Consider the following 21,239-nt stretch of genomic DNA (forward strand, 5'->3'; position numbering starts at 1 on the left):
CTTTTAAGTTATATACTAAATGACCTATGATAACTTGTTCGATTATCAGACAACCATGCATAATCCTAAACTCAGTGGTAGAGAAAAGACATTATTTTTTTTATTTTTTTATTCGTATATGTCGCTAGTTTCTAAAATAAATATAAAGATTGAAGTATACCTATGTTTATCTAATTCCTAAGTCCAGTTATATACAGAAACACATTTCGAGCGAAAGGAATCGGAATAAAACTGGTCGATATTAGATTAATATGCACTCGATTCCAAAGGCTTGAGGAACAAAACTTACATTCAACAAGAGCATATATATTTGTCAAACGTAATAACAGAAGACATTGTATCTTATTCTAAGCAAAACTAATATATATTTTGGGCTAGATCTGTCCACACAGCAAAACGACAAACAAATATGAAGCACATTTACATTCCTATGCGAGCTTCGTATTCACTCTTGTTTATAATATTTTAATTACATAATAGAAATAAAATAAACACGAAAGGTTCGTGAATTGATATTCATGTCCCAGATTTAGGACTTTTTTACAGTCTATTTTCAATGGAAGTGTTTAACAATATTTTAAGACTGTTCAAAACTCATTATGGAACATTTTGACTGATCCATTTAATAGCGAGTCATTGAATTATAGAATTCCACTGGAACAGGAACAAAGTTTCTGTTAATAACTTGTTTGTGTTTTAGAACTACAAGGGTGATTGGCAGATGTGGTATATCAGAATAAGTTTTAAAATCAGGGGGCAATTAAGGGTTTACAAGTATGTGTATATAGTAGTTTGCTCGAAATAAGGTTTAACTATTTTTATTATATATTTCTATCCTCTTATCACCCCTTTTGTTGTAAACACACTAATTGTAGCAGTTCTGGAATTTCATGAAGATTTTGTAATGCTATGTATGTCTATCCTCTGTAGCCTTTCCAATCACCCATCAGATAAATTACAAAGTCGTCATTAATGCCGTTTCCCTTTAATTGCCCCGAAAATTGGGCATTGTTCATAAAACTTTTGTGTCTTCTCGTAGCAAAGTCTGAATAAAATTGTTTATCATTTGCATATGAATTTTCATGTGGCGCGTTGTATGTATTTTCGAACTGCTTCTTTTCATATGTCGACGGAAAAGGAGAGGCATCCCTTAATCTTAGAGATCTGGTATAATCTTGTGGATATGGTCGATAAGTTGGTCTCTGATGGTCGAAATGATTTATAATCTTTTTGTGTACACCAGAAATAGGATCGAAAAACTCATAAAACGAAGGAGGTGTCGTTGGAATCATATTGTATCTAGGGGCGAACGATGGATCCTGGTGATAGGTTTGACCGTAATCGGGTCCATAATCCGGATGGATGTCAAGAGGTGGTGGCTGGCGAAATGGTGGACGTCTATAATCATTTATGTTTCTTGATATCCATCTACTTGCTTCAGAACCTTTAAAATACACAACACAACATGAAGTATTAATTAACACATATTTGAATAAAGAAAAGAACAATAAATATTTCAAGTCAACATGTCCATTTGTTTCTATGTGTCTAACATCTATGTCTTGATGATTTTATAAAATATGACAGATCACAGACTATATATGAAAACACTTCATCAAAGATACCAGGCATATAATTTATATAACAGACGCGCGTTTCATTTATGATAGAAATTCATAGACTAATCTTTGACATCGACGCTCTAATCACAAAAGTTAACAGTCCAAATAAAGTAAGAAGATGAAGAGCATTGAGAGTAAAAAATTCCGAAAGATTTGCCAAATATTGTAAGCAAGTGCTAGGTCTGTTTCTGGGGTAGAAAATTCTACGTATTTCTAACAAAACGAGATTTTATGATTATGTAATTCAGATTATCATTCAATGATAATTTATGTCATAACAGAACAGCAGACTATTGCATGGATATATTTCATTTAAGGCATCGAGAACAATATTTTAATCAGAAAACTGGTAGCAGTTTTTCTTACCTAGGCCGTATTTGGCACAACTTTTTTAAAGTTTGGGTCCTCGCTGCTTTTTAACTTTATTCTTGTTTGGCTTTCAAACTATTTTGATCTGAGCGTTACTGATGGGTCTTATGTAGACGAAACGCGAATCTGGCGTATCAAATTATCAGCTTGATACCTTTGATAACGACTTGATGTAAACTGACATAATATCATATAACAACAAACATAATAGATTGTTAGTAGACACATGTTAGCAGCTAACTAGACAATATATCATATTTGATAGAGTGGATTGACCGGAATAAAGGACAGATCCTTATCAAAACATATGGTTAACTTATTTGTTATATTGCCCAGGAATAAAAGTACCACTAACCGGCTTTTAGACCTTTTTGACTTTTTGGATTCGAGTGTCACTGATGAGTCTTTTGAAGACGAAACACGCGAGTCTGGTGTAAATACAAAATTCAATTCTGGTTTCTTTGATGAGTTTATTCTGAACGGGGACTTTAAAAGCATTAAAGTATGAACAAAACTGGAATTCACAATATACTATAGAGCCAAAACTTTTTATTTTATTTCTGTAAAAAGTCTGAAGTGAAATGTAAAAAATGTAGCCCCACTTGGTCTTTGCCTATATAGAATGATATATTTCTGTGTATCACATCAAGGCTTGTTTACATATAAAAAATACCTGTACAAAGTATGGATTATTACAGTTGTTATCCATTCGTATGATGTGTTTGAGCTTTTGTTTTTTTTGCCATTTGATTAGGGACTTTTCGTTCGGAATTTTCCTCTGAGTTCTGTATTTTTTGTTATTTTAGCTTTAACTGTTGTTCACTGAACTATATTTAGTCAAATCTAAATCTTTTTTAACTATTTGTCTTTGGCAGAATTTCGGGTTCATTTACTATCTAAACAAACATTCTGTAAGTTAAGGATCTAATGATAGAAACAATTTTAAACGAAACAAGCTCCTTTTTTCAAAAACAAACACACACAGAAACTCAGTGTAGATACAAGTTTTTACGCCAGTCGCGCATTTCATTTTACTCAAATAAAAATATAAAAAAAACGGCAAAATAATACAGCTAAGATATTCTATTCTTAGGGTAGCAAATAATTTATTTTTTTGGTAACAGTTAATTACTAGTAATGACCAAATCAATAATAAATAATGATAATTCAGAATAGACGACTACAGAAAGTGGTCAAAATATTTTGGATAATTGATTTGGTATGTTTTGTCATTATTTATAAAAATGACGCGTATTGCTGCCTGTTTGGAAACCCAATAACCACAGACAAAGGGGTCTATGAATTTATTATATTTTAATCAAGTAAATAATTTAACCAAAGCTTCGATTTATCATGTCCCTTCTATTTAATAAATATTTTGCAGTAATTAGTATATGTTAGTCATAGCTCATTTATAAATCAAACCATAATGAGATGAGTAAGTCATTCTAAAAGGCTATGTAGCTGTCTGTCTGTAAATTAACACGTATGCTATAGCCAGTGTTTTACACTTCATAAAGTTGATTGAATGTGTAAGGTGCAATACTCATACTTTCGTTTGGGATAAATCCTTTGCTGACTCTGCAAAATCAAATTTATATAAGATCAAGAATAGCGCTTGTATACTTTTTATCTATGTTAACTTCAGTCTGTAGATCAATGATTGACTCGGTGTCAATAATTATAACTCTATTGAACTTACCTTGAGCCACAAAAATGAGAAACGAACTAAGGAATGTCAGCCAATAAGACAGAACAACCTGGAAAAAAATATAATTATTAAAAACAAATTGTTTGGTTTTATTCACCTGTGTACATTATTTTTCTTTGGCGGTATTTTGAACTATGCTTTGGTTCACAACTTGTCTTTCTGATATTCTGTAACATCTAACCCCCTTGTTTAATAACTTTGTATTTACATTGTGTCATAGATCAAATTCATTCGTTCAGTGTATGTTCACTTGATTTGTTTATATGTCTTTTGACTGAGTTAAGCCATTTCAAGAGACATTTTATAGTGAGTATTTTTTATGTTGCAGTATTGTTTCAGGTTGGGTGGAGGTGGGAGCCTATATAAACGTCTAATGCACCTGTCCTAAGTTTGGAACCTGATATTAAGTGGTTGTCGTTGGTTGATGTGGTTCATAAGTGTTTTTCGTTAGTAGTATTTTAAAAAAAGATAAGAACGATATTCATGTTTTAAGGGTTTTACACTAGCAATTTGTAGAGCCCTTTATATAAATACCTTTCTGTTCAATGTGAGCCAAGGCTCCTAATTGAAGGCCGTAATTTGACCTATAGTGGTTTACTTTTCCAAGATGGGACTTGGATGGAAAGTTGTCTCATTGGCACTCATACCAAACCTTATGCTTAATTTTTGATACTCATGGCAGGATAAGTGAATCTAAATAGTTTAATTTCCGTTTAAGAAGATGATATTGGTTGTAATGAGACAAAAATATCTAAAAAGATATGAAAATATTTTTATCTTGGGAATTTGGACGTTTAATTATATATACATTTTTGTATAGAGATCAAATAAACAAGATATTTTGTAATTGATATAATGACAGATATTATGATCAAGTATAAACAATATATCAGAACTAAAATAAATAAAACAACATATCCTTATTTTTGTCAATTTGATTGCTACCAGCAACTTCTATTCACTTTGGGGTTAACGCAGATTATGCATGTCAAAAAGATTTGACTTCTACAAACAAATGAAACTTATCGTGATAAAATAATTTTGAATTTTTCGAAGCACCTGATATCACCCTCGGGTTTTGGTGGGGTTCGAGTTGTTCAGTCTTTTTTATATTAATTTTTCTTAACTGTTGCTTTTTTTTCGTCGTTTTTGTTACGTCAAGTCAATGTCAATACCGATTTATGAATTAGATATCCCTTTGGTGACTAACACCTCTTTTGGAGAACATGTAAACATACGAAAAAAATCTCTTCGTTTCTTTCTTCGTGCTTGTTAACTTAACATTGTTTAAAATTTTATGTTGAATTACAGGCAATCATTTGTTGATAGTGACAACAGGAAACATACAAAGCAAGGAAACTCATGTCAATAAAAAATTAGGATGTTGATAGATTAATTAGAAAACTATATTCAACTGATAACTTCCAATATATATATATGTGTAGTTACGTTCGCCCATACATCTTACTCTGAATTGGCCTCTGTGAAACCTTCATGTCAAATATTTTAATAAAAAAACCAGCATATTTGAATGTCTAAATTTGGGCGAGGGTGTTTTGAATTTTATTTATATATATAACTATTTTGGTCAATATTCTCTCTTTAATTTGTTTTCATTATTTTTCACTTATATGTTAGCACGCCATCATTTACTATTCTACAACCTCATCTGCATCTTCATGATAATATTTGTCTGTCGTTGATATTATTACTTTTCTTTAAAATTGTTAATATAACCTTTTATAAATGTATGTTAAGATTTCAAAGTGTAACTAGATTGTTAATTAACTTACCTTAATAAATGTATTATATTCATGACATGTTACAAAAAATCTAATATTTTCGATAAACATGGTTACCGTGCATACATATAACTTTCGTCAGGTTTGCTCAATTATTGCGTTTGGAAAGCTGGAAACGTCTCAAAGCATGTTTAAACCTTAACAATGATAACCTTGACTTGAAGCTTTTAAAGTTCCCAAAACAGAACGACCACGACCTCTATTTTAGGTATCTAATTACCAAGTAATAAAATAACAGTGAATTAAAAAAAACCAAGTAAATCCTTGGTATTCTAATCAATGGCTTTTTGTTTTACAGGCGCATGTTCTATTCTTATCTAATAAATTGAACAAAACAAAGCTATACATAAGATTTCAAACATAAAATTGCATTAACCTTCTTCATTCTGTAATGTTTTGTTGCACTTTAATATGAATTAGCATGTAACATTTTATTATTCAGTATGATGATAATTGATACTTATACTTTTATAGATACAATTTTTAAAAGTTAACATTGAAGCGTTAAAATCTGTTTTAATGTATTTGCTGAAAATGTATACTTACGTCCATTGAAACGGAGTTCATTTTATTCCAAATAGATTAAATTTATTAATCAAATAAATTAAATAATAAAACAAAGCTTCTTATATGTGGTTAAGCTATAAATGAGATTTCCAACAGATTGCAATGGTTCTCATTGGCCATGAACATGATATTATATTGACATTTACGAGGTTTAAAATTAAAATAATCAGAGAGAACGATGATTGATTTCCGTGGTCATAACTGTTATCTGTAATAATGTATCGTTTTTAAAACATATTAAACTTCATGATGAAGTTAAGGTTTCCGCTCTAAATCACGTTTTTCAAATCTTTTTTATTATAAGTTTTATTTTGAATAATAATTTGACTTTGGTGTGGTAAATGATACATAATAAATATATTGCAGCATAAAAAAGGGAACCCAGAAAAACTATCACAACACAGTTTTTATTCTCCGATGGTAGCACCAGTCCAGTAGACAGCACTTCTGTGTTGACATGAATTATCATTGATGTGGTCATAATAATAAAGTAGCTGTTCCCAAAACTTTAATTTTTTTTAAATACTAAAGTTTTTCTATCTCAAGAACAAATTACCTTAGCTATATTTGGCAAAAATTATTATGATTTTTTTTATCCAAAATACTCTCACACTTCGTACTTTATTTGGTCGTTTTAACACTCGATTCAAGCGTCACTCATGAATCTTTTGTAAATGAAACGCGTGGTCTGGCGCAAGTATAAAATTTCAATCCTTGTATTTGTGATAAGGTTATTGACTACGTTGTATGTTCCAACTCACTCACGATTGACTTTATAATTTTGCTATTTCTTTTAGGCCTGTTTTTGGTCATATAACACCCAACGTTTCTACGAGTTTATACATCCCTTGCTTTGAAATGTTTTATTCTATCTTTTCTTGTGAAGGTAAATCAAGTGCTAAATTTAATCTTATAATGCCTATCGAATTCAGATATGGTAAATTTCGGTATCACCGGGGATATAATACAAACTAAATGAACTTTAAAGAATTTTTTTTTTAAAGAAAAGCTTGTCCTAAAGGTATTTTTTTTTATTATTATAAATTCATGATTCAAACACCAAAGAAGACCAAGCAGTAGATTATAATAATCATAACTGTTGTTATGGCTGTACCAAGTCAGGAGTATGACAGTTGTGTTCCATTCGTTTGATGTATTTGAGGATTGATTTTGCAAATTGATTAAGGACTTTCTTTTTCGGTTTTATTATTTTACTATTTTGTTATGGCAATATCCAAACATAAGAACATCTTGACATTTTTTTTCTTCTGGTCATGAAACATCCGTTTTCATGTAATTCATTCATTAATATTACACAATATTTATTGCATTATTCATTATTTCATTTATAAGTTTTGCGTTTTTCCATCGTGACAAGTAAGTTGATTAAAAACCATATCAACATTCAATTATTTGTATGTTTTTATGTACCACATGACATTGAATTATACCTACGGATGTTGCATAATGAGACCACAAGTATGTTTACTTACAGTTTAAACATCTTCTGATAAGTAATTAAAATTAATTGCCATAGATTCCCCTCGAATTTTTTTTCGTCTAAATAAATAAATCATAGGAACAATGTTTCATAAGATTTATTATTCTATTGTTAAGGTTTGATTTTCAGTTGACCAGTAAAACTAATTCATTGTGGCAGTTACAACTTTGTTACATTGTATAAATTACATTCATTAAGTGCAACTGATAGTTTCAATCTTTAAAAAACAGTCATGCATATGGAGATATTTGAAAGAAGTTAACTGATGTTAGTTGAAAAATCAAAGATCCTAAGATGACGTTTTGCCTGCAAACTGCAAATAATGAAGAAACCGAAACGACAAAGTTACTTCATACCGCTTCATTTGAACGTTGTTGGATATTTGTCTCATTGGCTATCATAATACATCTCATAACTCTATATTAATTAATGTTGATGAAAACCCAATAAATAACTCAGATGAGAATTTAGCAGGACCTTCACTTCAGGGTCAGTATCTTGCAAACATTCTATGCAAGTTTGGTCAAATTCAATTGAGTGGTTTTCAATGAGTTGCTGATTAACAACTGTACTTGCATTGGTGTTGTTTTTAATCAATTGTAACATAGTAATGTGGATATTGTTGTACAGTTATGAACACTAACGGTCAAAACCCACGTCGGTACTTGAATATTGACATAGCACTGTGTCACAGTCGTGCTTTTATAGTAACAACTATAGGTCACATAATGAGCAAATCCATTTTAAAATATTGCAGACAAGAAACTAACAACTAATGAACAAAATAGTAAATAAAAATCAATAATGATATATAGCAACAAACGACAACCACTGAATAACAGGTCTGCTGGCGTTCAACTCTCCTCATATCCTAGGACAACAGTGAAACAGCACAACCAAAGACCAAGACTATAGAAATCGGTTGAAAAGGTCTTAATAGTAACTCATCAGATTTGTATACAAAACACATAAAGAACTATTAAAAAACCAAAAGACACAAAGTGCACATCTGCGATTACTCACAGTTACTAAAAGCTAGTGCAAACCAAATATCAAGTAATAAAACGAATCACGTATCTAAAATATCAATCATTACACATTTAATTGGAAGACGTCATAAACAGTCTGAGAAAAACGTGACCTATTGCAATGCCAAAATAAAGGTACTCACATAAATGTAGGACAGTACATGTACATAGGTGTATAACAATAATTTAAAGTTGTGTTTTAATTATTGATTACGAAGTCAATTAAAAAACAAAACAATATGCAAAGATCTAATAACTAAAGAAATTACATTGTCAAACTGGAAACCTTTAAGAATAAGTTCAGACTAGTGATGGGTTGTTTGACTAAATATGTTAGATGTGCACCGAATTATATTGCAATCTTGGGGAAAATGATTTATATTAGTTGAAAATGATTTTGAAATATCTTTCAGTAACCGTGTGTACTGTTCTTGTGTTATGTAGTAACATAACTGTTTCATGTTAGTGGAGGTTGAGCACTCACCACACATACAACCCCGACATGCTTTCTTGCACCTGTTCCAAGTCAGAAGTCAATAATTTAAAAGTAGTCATTGATTGATGTCTGTTATATTTGATTTTCATTTACTTCGCTTTAAGTAGAGCAGTTTGTTTATCTTTTGAATTGTTTCAAATTTAGTCTTTTCTAGCTTAATTGCTGGGGTTCTGATTCTTTTTTTTTACAGCCGTATGGTAACCATCTAGTCGTTTAAATCCTCCACCTTTTTCTCGGGTGTGTATATGTGACATTGGGTCGCTGAATTATTGAATTCGCATTATTTTCAGTTAGATTTAAGCTTCAATGGCCCTGTCCATGTATTGGTATGGAAAACTCAGTCCCCACTCCAGAATCGTTCATACTAAAATTTACAATAGCAGGTGCACGCCTTTATGTTCTGAGGGTTCTGTGCAAATTTCATTGGATATTACTAAACCGCTTTCAAGAATTTGTGAATAATCTTAGTATAAAGTAATACAATATAAGTTGCATCCCTTCGCTGCGAAACAATAAATCCATGTCTCAATAGATGAAAACTGTGTGAATCGCATAAACCAAGGCCATCGTCCGGAATAGGAAATCCCAATTTGCATGAATCGACCGTAACATGTCATTTGATTGTCAATTGGTCGGTACCAGTTCTGGTTTTCACCAATAGTACCATTCGCCTAGCAACCAGTGTTTTGGGAATTTTTCGGTATCATTTAATTTTGTCACTTTCTATGGACTTTTTCCTTTTTAAATTTTTCCTTCGGGTTCGTTATTTTTGTAAATACTTTTTAAAACGATTTATAAGTTCTATTTGGGTCGTTTAGTTATGTTATGCTCTCAGTCGTGTTATGTATGATTGTTTTATGTCACTGGCTTGCATGCACAATAGACAATAGACAATACTTTGTTAATAAACCTCAGACACATAGGTGTACAAGAGGACATCATATATACACGTATACACATGTTTATACTCAATACATTCACACTAAACATAAAAATGCTACATACATGAGAAAATATAGCAAATGTCAATTTACAAACTACCATAACTTTCAACTAAAAACCAACATAAATCACAAGTATCGTGTAAGAATAATGGAAGATAACTTGTTATTTTCCAATAACAAGTTATTCCAAAACAACACCATTTTACGTTTAATAATGGTTTCCAAAGGGAATCTTCCGAGTTCCCCATACACCATATAATTTGGTGTACTGCTTCTTAATTTCAAAATGTTTTTGCAAAATTGAAGGTGTATTTTCTCAATGCTTTCTTTATTTTCAAATCCCCATACCTCTGAAGCATATAATAAAACAGGACTAACCAATGAGTCAAAAAGTTTTAGCTGCAAATCGACGGGAATACATATATTTTTTATTTTTCGGTGTAGAGCATACAAAGACTTCTGTGCTTGAACAAGAAGTTTTTTTCGTGCTGTACAAAAGCTACCGTTGTAATTGAAAAGTACACCAAGGTAGCAGTAGGAATCAACTATTTCAATGATAATTATCCCATAACCACGTGGCAATTGCATCAAGTGTTTTATACAGAAAGCCAAATACATGAAAAAAAACAGAAATTATGTCATAAAGATGATAAACTGTTCCATATTCACTCTTTAAAGCCGCAGTCGATTCATCACCAAGAACAATATTTTGAATAATGACTACATTAAAATTTGCTGAGTATAAAAAAACTCGCCGACAGTTTTCGTAATCCTATTTTGTTTCCAATGGTATAAACATATTCTTATATGTTCACAACAGATTACTTTGGCTTGCAATGAATGACAACAAAAGGTTGATGGGCCATAAGAAGCATATCTGACTTTAGATTTTAGGTTTTAGAGGAAATGTAGATTTCCCATGATATTAATTTTCAAAAAAGTCGTATATTTATTATAACTTAAAGTGTCAGAGTCATCTTTCTATTATTAGAAATTTAATTTCATGGAATTTTCACCATTCTATTATTGATATAAATAACAGTATATATTTTCCAGACCGTATGAGTATTTGGACCGTATGCGTACTTTTTCAATATAGCATACGGTCGGACTGTACGCGTACGGTCTGACTAAATTTTAGAATTGGTCAAGTTAAATGCATTTAACAGATCAACATGGAATATAAAAAATCAATTGTAATTGAAATAAAAACTTTATATTTTATCTATTTAAAAAATTCACGCTAATTAAATCTGTTAAACTCTTGTATTTAGCATGTCGATCAGTAATACATTTATTGAATTATGATCACTGAAATTGAAGATATCGGAAGTAAACATAATGTGGGAGGACAATTGTTTTAGAATATTTAGCAATTTACAAAAAAAAAAATGCAAATGCATAGGAACATACATGATCGAACAGCAAACATGTAAATGTAAAAAATATTACGTTACTTGTGGTAGCAAGTGTCACCTTGGGCAAGAGTACCAAAATAGGATTCAGATATACAATTAAACAAATATTTAATTTCAATTGTTTGTTTGATCATTTTATCCATCTTATTGTAATAATAACAATTTGTAAAACTAAAATCAAGATTGTGATAAATGTTTGTTTAGATTTATGATCCAATAACATGTATGGTCAGCTCATATTGGACCATTCGCATATACTGATATGGTACGACCGTACGCGTATGGTCGGACCATACGAGTATACGTATACGGTCCGGACCGTACGCGTACGGTCCAAATACTCATATGGTCTGGAACATATACACTACGAGTTATTTTTGCAATTTTCTCAATTTGCTATAACAATAAGGCTATAACTAAACGTTTGAACGTTAGGGGTCGTGTAAGTACGTAAACCGTAAGTATGATCGAGCTATATAACCAAACGGGACATAAAATAAGAGAAACCAAATTCATCTAAGGTTGACTTTGCCTGAGGAAGTTGGAACATTACCTTCATAATTTCATAATTTATCAACGGAAATTTTATAAGAGAATGTTATAAATCATGTCAGTACCGAAGCTATGACTACTGAATTGATGAGACCCTTTGGGGACAGTCAGCCATCAGGGGTGTTTATATCAACAGTGTTCGGAAAGGAAAATAACACTTAAATTCTATCATTTCATCATTTTATTATATAAAAACATGTGTAATGTTGGAATTTATAAAATATCTTTGTACGAGTTTTAAAAAAAAGGACGAAAAGTGATGCTCAGTGAGCTATTCTGCTGTTTCGCAGCGAGTACAAATAAATTTACGTCTCCGACGACGTAGATATATTGCTTATATCATGCAATTAACACACGGCACTTTAAGGATTTTCACTTGTTATATTTTAACATTTTTGTCAGATTTTAGGAATCCTTTGGTTTTATCCATTTGAATGCCAAAATTGTTTTTGCCTAATGACCCCCATTTTTCTTTTTATAAATCTTTTACATGTATAACATAACGATAAGCCATCTGTAAAAGTCTTTTGAGAACTTAAACTTCTCGATGATAAATCTATGAAAAGTCAAGAGAGAACATTTTCCTGCCAAAATTTTAAAGGATTTTATCTCGAAAACAAGTAGTACATTGACCTATGTATCTTTTTTTTTTTGGTTCCTTTGTTAATCCCTTATCAATATATTCTATTGTTTTTAAAAGCTAACTATTTTGAAACTCTCTTAAGAATCCGAACAGTTGGGATTTCTCAAAGAAAAGTTTTCGGTGTTGACATGAATATCAATAATGTGGTCGTTTTTATAAATTTCCTTTACAAAACTTTGAATTTTTCGAAAAACTAAGGATTTTCTTATCCCCGGCATAGATTACCTTTAAGTTAGCCGTATTTGGCACAACATTTTGGAATTTTGAATCCTCAATGCTCTTCACTTTGTACTAGTTTGGCTTTATAAATATTTTGATATCAGCGTCATATTAAGACGAAACGCGCGTCTGGCGTACTAAATTATAATCCTGGTACCTTTGATAGCTATTAACTTGAATCGCGAATATGACCACAAAATGGCACAACAAAGATATTCAAATTTTTGTTTCGCCAGTATGGAAGCGGAATTATATGATACTTAAAGCACTTTTTCTGTAGTTGAAAATGCAAGGTTAGTTTGTACTGTTTTGTGTGCTTTTGTTTTTTGTTTAAAATGTTTATTTTTATTCTGTGGTAAGTCACCACTTCGGTGATGACATGAACATCAATCATATGGTAGTTTTTATAAATTAACTGTTTGCAAAAGTAAGAATTATTCTAAATACTTAGGATTTTGTTATCCCAGGAATAGATTACCTTAGCTCCATTTGGCATCACTTTTTAAAATTCTTGATCACGAATGATTTTCAACTTTGTACATTTCTGGCTTTCTTTACTATTTTGATCATAGCGTCACTGGTGGGTCGTTTGTAGACAAAACGCACGTATGGTGTATCAAATTATAAACCTGGTACCTTGATAACTATTAGCATGTCGAAATGTCCTATTGTAATGTTTATGTGTGTATTTCTTTGTCCTGAATGTTCTTGCATTTATTTGTACTGTAGTCTTGTCATGTAATGATGTCATTTTAATGTTATATTTTCCATTGCCATAAAAGCGGGAGGTTTTTACTTTACAGTCATGATACTTAAAATTAAAATAAAAGAAAATACTAAACTCCGAGAAAATTTCAAAAAGGAAAGTCCCTAATCAAATGACAAAAGCATAAGCTCAAACACATCAAATGTTTAAATGGATAACAACTGTCATATTCCTGACTTGTTACAAGTTGATTTTCGATTATTCTATAAGGAATGGAAATGAAAGTAGCACTTAACAAATTTAGTTTGCCCGATAAGCATTTTCACACTTCCCAAATAATAAGACTCCGATCTAAACATGTGAAAAGGAAGTGTAAATATGTAAAAACGTTAGTAGATGCTATATTACTAAGATGACATAGAAAATTATGTCAAATTCATCAGAGGTCAATATTGCTTGAGGAAGCTGGAAAATTACTTATATTTTCTTCCAAAACACTGATTACAGAGCAGCTGAAACCCCCAGAAACTGTCAATTCACCAGCAGTTGTATATCTACCCAGTGCTTATCAATGAAAACAGCACACTATCAATTACACGTGTCCGAAGCACTCGTCTGGGTTTACTGATAATCAAAACGCTTAAATCTTGTGAATGAAAATAGTATGAATTTCCTGCGTCCGAACCTAGCGAATTTATAGGTAGAAATATTAAGAGCTGTATTACACAAAGTAACCTACAAGCAATCGACAAATTCAGCTTGGGTCAACTTTCTAATAACTTAATATATACAGTTCAGGACAGCTATACAATATCAGTAATATACAATGAACTTTCCATCATTCTTTTATTGATGTATTATCTACAATATACATAATATACGATGGAATGTCTATTATTTTATAATTGATGAAATATGTACATAACTTATAATTCACGGTGGAATTACTATAATTCAATATTTTTATGTAACATCCATTTCTTTTTATATTAAATCATCCATAATTATGTGTCAAAAATATACATTTTAAGTGTTGACCTTGGTCTTATACACATATTATAAGTTCTGTATAGTTTTGGCTTTTACATGAATGTGTTTGCCATTAGAATATATTTAGTTTGTAAATATGTGTCAAGTTGTGTATACATCATACTACAACATAGTAGGTGCATAAGTCTTTAATGTTCAAGAATGCTGAATTAACAAAATTTGTTTTTTTAATATTCCTCTGGTTTAATTGTGTGGTTAGATTGTAATATGATTACTATAATGATTATTATCTCAATTATTATTATTATTATTGTTATTATTATTATAAGTTTGTTTTTTTTAGTCTTATGATTATTATTATTTGGCTTATATATCTTTAGACTTTCAGCTTACTACAATAGGTCAATCTTTTGAAACAGACGACAGTCATTTATATTTTTTACGGCTTATTATGCCATAACGATATGAGTTTTGTCCATTGAAGGTCGTTCGTTGACCTGTTGTTGTTCGCGTACCATTTTTATGTGAAAAATTCTTCTCGGCAGTCAAACCACATCAACTTAAAATTTACTTTGTTCAACAATTTTCATATAATAAAAAATGAACAAAACGTATCTGAAACAAATTTTGTTTTCTTGAATTACCTGTTTCAAAATATATATGCAGACAAAATTGTTTAAATAAGTGTTGGTTTAAATTTAAGCTCCATTATCCGTTTATAATTCTCTAAATTCCATTCTCTCGCTAAATTCAGTTTTTCGTTTACAATGATATATATTTATGCATTCATTAATTACTTTTTGATCACAACCCTATTATATTTTGAAATATTGTTTTTCTTAATCGACCCAAAAAATCATCATGAATACCAGGGTTTAAAACTTATATTTACGCCAGACGCGCGTTTCGTCTACAAACGACTCATTAGTGACGCTCGAATCAAGAACAAATTAAAAGGCCAAAGTAAGTATGAAGTTGAAGAGCATTGAGGAAAAAAATTCCAGAAAGTTTATTTGCACAAGTTTTATCGTGAAGGATTATTAAAAGTTGGTATGTTGATTTCGATTACGTTTTTTTTTTTTTTTTTTTAACCTATTTGTCTTCTAGTTATTATGTTGGGTTTTTTTTGTAGTTTTTTTTTTTTGGGAGGGGATGTTAAAGGATAATTTGATGATCAATACATTACTTTATAAAAGTGCTACGATAAGATTGATTTCATAATGAAATATTTCTTTTCTGCATATAGAGTATAAAATTGGAATGGAAATGGGAATGTGCTCATGTTTGTTTTCTCTCAACGGATTTATGAGTTTTGAACAGCAGTATACTACTGTTGCAAATTATTTTTACTGTATCAAAGAGACAACAACCCGACCAAAGAGCAGAAAACAGCCTACGGCCATCAATTGGTCTTCAATGTAGCAAGAACATCCAGCACCCGGAGGTGGGTTTCAGCTGGCCCCTTAACACAATGGCATTACAATAAACTCCGAAACATAAATGAAATAAAATAAGAATAAAAACATGCAAGACTAACTTAAGCCACAGGCACCTTACTTGGGACAGGCGCAATTTATGTTATTGCCTGTTATTTCATAAACAATTCACTGATATTTATGTATACACGAATGTATGAACTTTTAACATCAGATGAAGATTTATATTAGGCTATTATTTGGCCTCATATATTTGAGACGTGTCATTCTATTATATAAATATATACAATGTTTATCGTTAATATGTATAAATGCATAAGTTTTACAAATTCATACCATTTTCCATATTAATAGTCTAGGGCTAGCGAAGATAAATTCTTACATACGATTGTTGCAATGTTACGAATTCCAAAAAACAAAAAGTTTGAAATTAGATGAGAGTACTGATTCTTTTGGCTTTTTGAATAGTTTAACTGTCATCGGATGTTTTTCAATATTCGGAAGCCCTAACTTCATCATGTTTTTTTTAAATTGTTGATAAAATGGATTTGGTTGGGCACCGAAAGAATGGCGTGTGATTTTTAAGTGCTATAAAACACTAATGTCTTCTTCATCTCTCCCTATCCATCTATTAATAATTTAATTTTGGATATAACGGCTCTTCTGATTGGCTGACGTCGTTTTGTTTATCAGCTCATAGACACATAATCTTGTCATGTGACCTTGACGCCAACAACGTTTTTTCATTATTTACTCCGGTTTAAAATGGATTTTAGAATTAAATTATAAGAAACGACTGTAATATGTTTTCTGTCTATGAAGAAATAACATCAGAATGTGGTACACACTAAATAACCGGCGTATTCCTTAAATAGTCTTTAAAAATTATTTCCGTCCTGATTTATATTCAAAAATGATTTCCCGTCCTGAATATAAATCAAATATATTTAGTTTAAACATTAAAAATTATTGTTCAAAATTGACAAATGGATTAGACACAAGTTTTTCAACTTAGTGCAGTCTTCTCCCAAACATCTATAAAAATATATGAATGAATATTACATATATCTGACTTTAATCAATTATTATTTTAAGCATGAAGATATAAAAACAAATAACATATACATTTGAAGAATCAAATATAATTACCACTGAACGTCAAATAAACAACAAAAATCTTAAACAAGAGGCGAAAAGGTCCAAAGGGACATTCATTCTCGTTAGTCGGAAACAAACTGAAAATCTCATAGCTAAAAGTAAAACGATCAAATAAAAATCAGCAGTTTATAAACAGAACATAAAAGCTTAAGACTAGAGCAAACCCACCGAAAACGGGGTAATATCAGGTGCTTCGGAAGAGTAGGTAGATCCTGCTCGACTGGAAGCACCCGTCGTGTTGCTCGCAAATACAAACTCGGTGATAAAAAAAATCGATAGTTCACTTTCTTTGAAAAGATGACAGTAGTAACGGCAATTGTAAAATATTCGTCGTTATCTGTGAAACAAATATGCCATAATGGTCGACTAAGTCGTGATGACGTCTGTAAACGTTTCGATGGGAAGATTTCAATTTAGAACTCTTGGCTAAAAAGCTTCCTTGTTAGCAGTATATATATCGTCTATCAAGGAAATCATGATATAAAATGTAAGGTAGGTTATATAGTATCATCTTTAATACATACATTCCATATGCGGAGCTGCTGGAATGTTTTATTTCGTCGTAAAGTTTTGTTCTCAATCGACCCTTACTGTAAATTTCTAGAAGCAAGTCTTTTTTACGATAAAGACGACTCTAGTGCGAAACCAAATTCTAGATTTTGTAAAATGAAACAAAATTCCTTGTATTTCTATTCTCTTATTTTGTGTGTGTTTATCCCACTGCACTACAATAATGGTCACGTGTTAACTCGACATCTGCACATTACTCCTATTACTCTCATACTTTCAAATGCTGTGTCTACCCACTTGGTCATGTTCCTGCCTTACAATGTAAGCATCTTTAAGTTTTTGTTAGTTTTTTATTTTGAATGTTGGCTTTCTCTTAATTGTTCATGGTTAATAATCTACTGTTTTATCAACTCTTTGTGTCATAAACTAATTTAGCTCTTCAACTTTGACAAATGTTCCAAAGTTGAAATAATAGTTTATGGCTACCTATTAAATGACACAGTTATAATTACTAAAAAGCCTAAGAAAAGAACATATGGTACGAAATGTTGAATTGATTTTAAACGTAAACCCACACATGACAACCTTGTTGTCTGCCAGTATGCAACACAATATTGACAAGATGCATACATGAAATTTGTTTAACGTTTACTGTGTAAACCTTACGTTTCAATGTCATAATATGAAACTGGGTTATTTATTTTTTTATACTATTCATCTTTTGTGTTTGTGGTGGTGGAGGGGTATTGCAGTAAATTTTATATTAAACTTAAAAGTATTATATGCATTTACATAGGTGCAATCATGGTTTCTTTTTTATATGATATTTTCTGTATTAATGTTTTATTTCGTCGTAAAGTTTTGTTCTCAATCGACCCTTACTGTAAATTTCTAGAAGCAAGTCTTTTTTACGATAAAGACGACTCTAGTGCGAAACCAAATTCTAGATTTTGTAAAATGAAACAAAATTCCTTGTATTTCTATTCTCTTATTTTGTGTGTGTTTATCCCACTGCACTACAATAATGGTCACGTGTTAACTCGACATCTGCACATTACTCCTATTACTCTCATACTTTCAAATGCTGTGTCTACCCACTTGGTCATGTTCCTGCCTTGCAATGTAAGCATCTTTAAGTTTTTGTTAGTTTTTTATTTTGAATGTTGGCTTTCTCTTAATTGTTCATGGTTAATAATCTACTGTTTTATCAACTCTTTGTGTCATAAACTAATTTAGCTCTTCAACTTTGACAAATGTTCCAAAGTTGAAATAATAGTTTATGGCTACCTATTAAATGACACAGTTATAATTACTAAAAAGCCTAAGAAAAGAACATATGGTACGAAATGTTGAATTGATTTTAAACGTAAACCCACACATGACAACCTTGTTGTCTGCCAGTATGCAACACAATATTGACAAGATGCATACATGAAATTTGTTTAACGTTTACTGTGTAAACCTTACGTTTCAATGTCATAATATGAAACTGGGTTATTTTTTTTTTATACTATTCATCTTTTGTGTTTGTGGTGGTGGAGGGGTATTGCAGTAAATTTCATATTAAACTTAAAAGTATTATATGCATTTACATAGGTGCAATCATGGTTTCTTTTTTATATGATATTTTCTGTAAAATATTTTAAAAGTTTTTGAGTAAAGCTCTCAGTGTCCTAGTCAATAATATATCACCATTAAAGAGTTTATCCTGTCAAAATATATATTGCTTATCACAGTAATCAGACTGCGTTTCCCTTTCAGTTTAACACATTAGTATCCGTATAAAAGAACCTTTCTACATGTGTCTTACTAAAAAAAATCAAATAATTGCTATTCTTTTGTCAATTACGGTGAATTTTCAAATTCCATTAATCAGTGTCTGTTATTCTTTCAGCAAATGTATAGATACACTTTTCATTTTTCATCTTTAAAACTCTCGCAAACCATGATTTGATATATCACTGGAAAACTAACATATATACTATTACAATAGATTATAGAATGAAATAAATTTAAAAAAAAATCACTATATTAAAGAGTTGAATAGATCCAAGTCTTTCTGAAAAGGTACTAAGTGTAATTTAGTAATTACTTACCATTATTTCTTAAAAGTCGGACATAAACAGAAATATGCCAAGAAAAATAATTTCCTCCCGTTGATCCAAAATTTGCAATATATCTTACATTGTCGGTAGATTGAATACTAAATATAGCGATATACAGGTAAACAATTAATTATATCACATTGCCAGGTGATGCGTAAACCATCAACGATGAAACAAATTTTGACTTTTATGCTATATGAAAAATTTATAGTGCGTCAACCATAACGCTTTTGGTAGTTTGTACAACAGTTAAATATCAGCCTCCGGCTACTGCACTAAAGAAGGGAAGACTGCAAACACATAAGAAAAAATCTTAGCTACAAACTACTGTATGATTTATATAAGTAGGTGTGATCATATCAGGAACGTGTCCTTTGTGTTATATTTTATTTACGTGTATCATTCAGTTGTTGGTGTAACAAATGTATTACATATGTATCTGTTGTGTAAAAACATGTAACTCATCCTAAAAACGTCATTTTTTGTGTGTGTATTACATGTTTATAGTGTCTCTTGTGGTTGTCTGTTATTTCCTCGTTCAGGACAAATGAGATGAAACAGTTATAATTACTTAAGTTAAAACACGTACATTTTACTTTTACCTTTTCAACAAAAAAATAAACTTCATTTCATTTTTTATTAGTGTTCTACAAAATAATCGCCTTTTTAAGCATGACTCGAAAGTCTTAGAGGAAGACTTTCCATGTATAATATCCGTAAACATAATTAACAAAATTACGTTAAAGTCATAAGAAACGAGTGACCGGTGAAAAGTAATGGTTTTCCAATTCTTGAACCAATGCATACAAATATCATAAACTTATTCTTCTGTGCACGAATTTATCATTTTTTTCGTGTAAATTTCGTATAATTGTTAATTTATTTTTTCAAGCGGTCGGTGGTGTTGTGAAAATTTGGCAGGTAATTAAAGTTCGTGTTTTAAAGCCAAATGATAACGATTATCGATCAACAATCGACAAAAAATCAACAAAAAAGCATGGAAATTGAGCACGTGTTTAACATGTAAATTCAAATGATAGTTTATTTAAGTACATCCATGCGTATTGCGATCACCGGATTTTTACGAGATGGGCCACACTGAGGTCACTTTGTAAACGGAAAATATGCCGGGGGAATTGCTTCCTGGAAGGAAGCAATTTTAAAATAAAGTTAAATTCTTCTAAATATGAATAAATATATAAAGAATTTTCATAAGAAAAAAAGTATTTGTACATAAGTTTTATACTGAAAACTATCCATTGAGTTATAAAAAAACAATATACATTATTTTTTTTTAATTTGAGTTTCTTATGACTTAAAGTATGGATGATATTTATTCAAAATATTACTTTTTCCAAAAATCTGTTTGTAGGTATCTCATGTCCGAAAAAAAGAAATATCATTTTTAAAAACTATATTGCATATGGCGTAGTATGTTTCTGTTCAAGTTCTTGGTTTATAA

The 21,239-nt window shown here is 30.7% G+C and overlaps 1 protein-coding gene across 1 annotated transcript; it reads right to left on the minus strand.

Annotated features, from left to right (window-relative positions):
- Positions 1–802: 802 nt before the first annotated feature.
- On the minus strand, positions 803–20,053 carry LOC134714668 (uncharacterized). Its single transcript, XM_063576115.1, has 3 exons — positions 19,769–20,053; positions 3,694–3,751; positions 803–1,444 (listed from the first exon to the last, which is right to left on the minus strand). The coding sequence occupies exons 1-3, from the start codon at positions 19,769–19,771 to the stop codon at positions 918–920; spliced, it is 588 nt and encodes a 195-aa protein (XP_063432185.1). The 5' UTR covers positions 19,772–20,053; the 3' UTR covers positions 803–917.
- Positions 20,054–21,239: the final 1,186 nt, after the last annotated feature.

Source organism: Mytilus trossulus, chromosome 4, assembly GCF_036588685.1.
Source record: "Mytilus trossulus isolate FHL-02 chromosome 4, PNRI_Mtr1.1.1.hap1, whole genome shotgun sequence".
NCBI classification, from domain to species: Eukaryota; Metazoa; Mollusca; class Bivalvia; order Mytilida; family Mytilidae; genus Mytilus; species Mytilus trossulus.

Bases quoted from the DNA above. Each gene is read 5' to 3' on its own strand.
- LOC134714668 (XM_063576115.1), bottom strand. The intron at 1,445-3,693 runs GTAAGTTCAATA...TGTATTTTAAAG, and splicing joins TCTCATTTTTGTGGCTCAAG to GTTCTGAAGCAAGTAGATGG.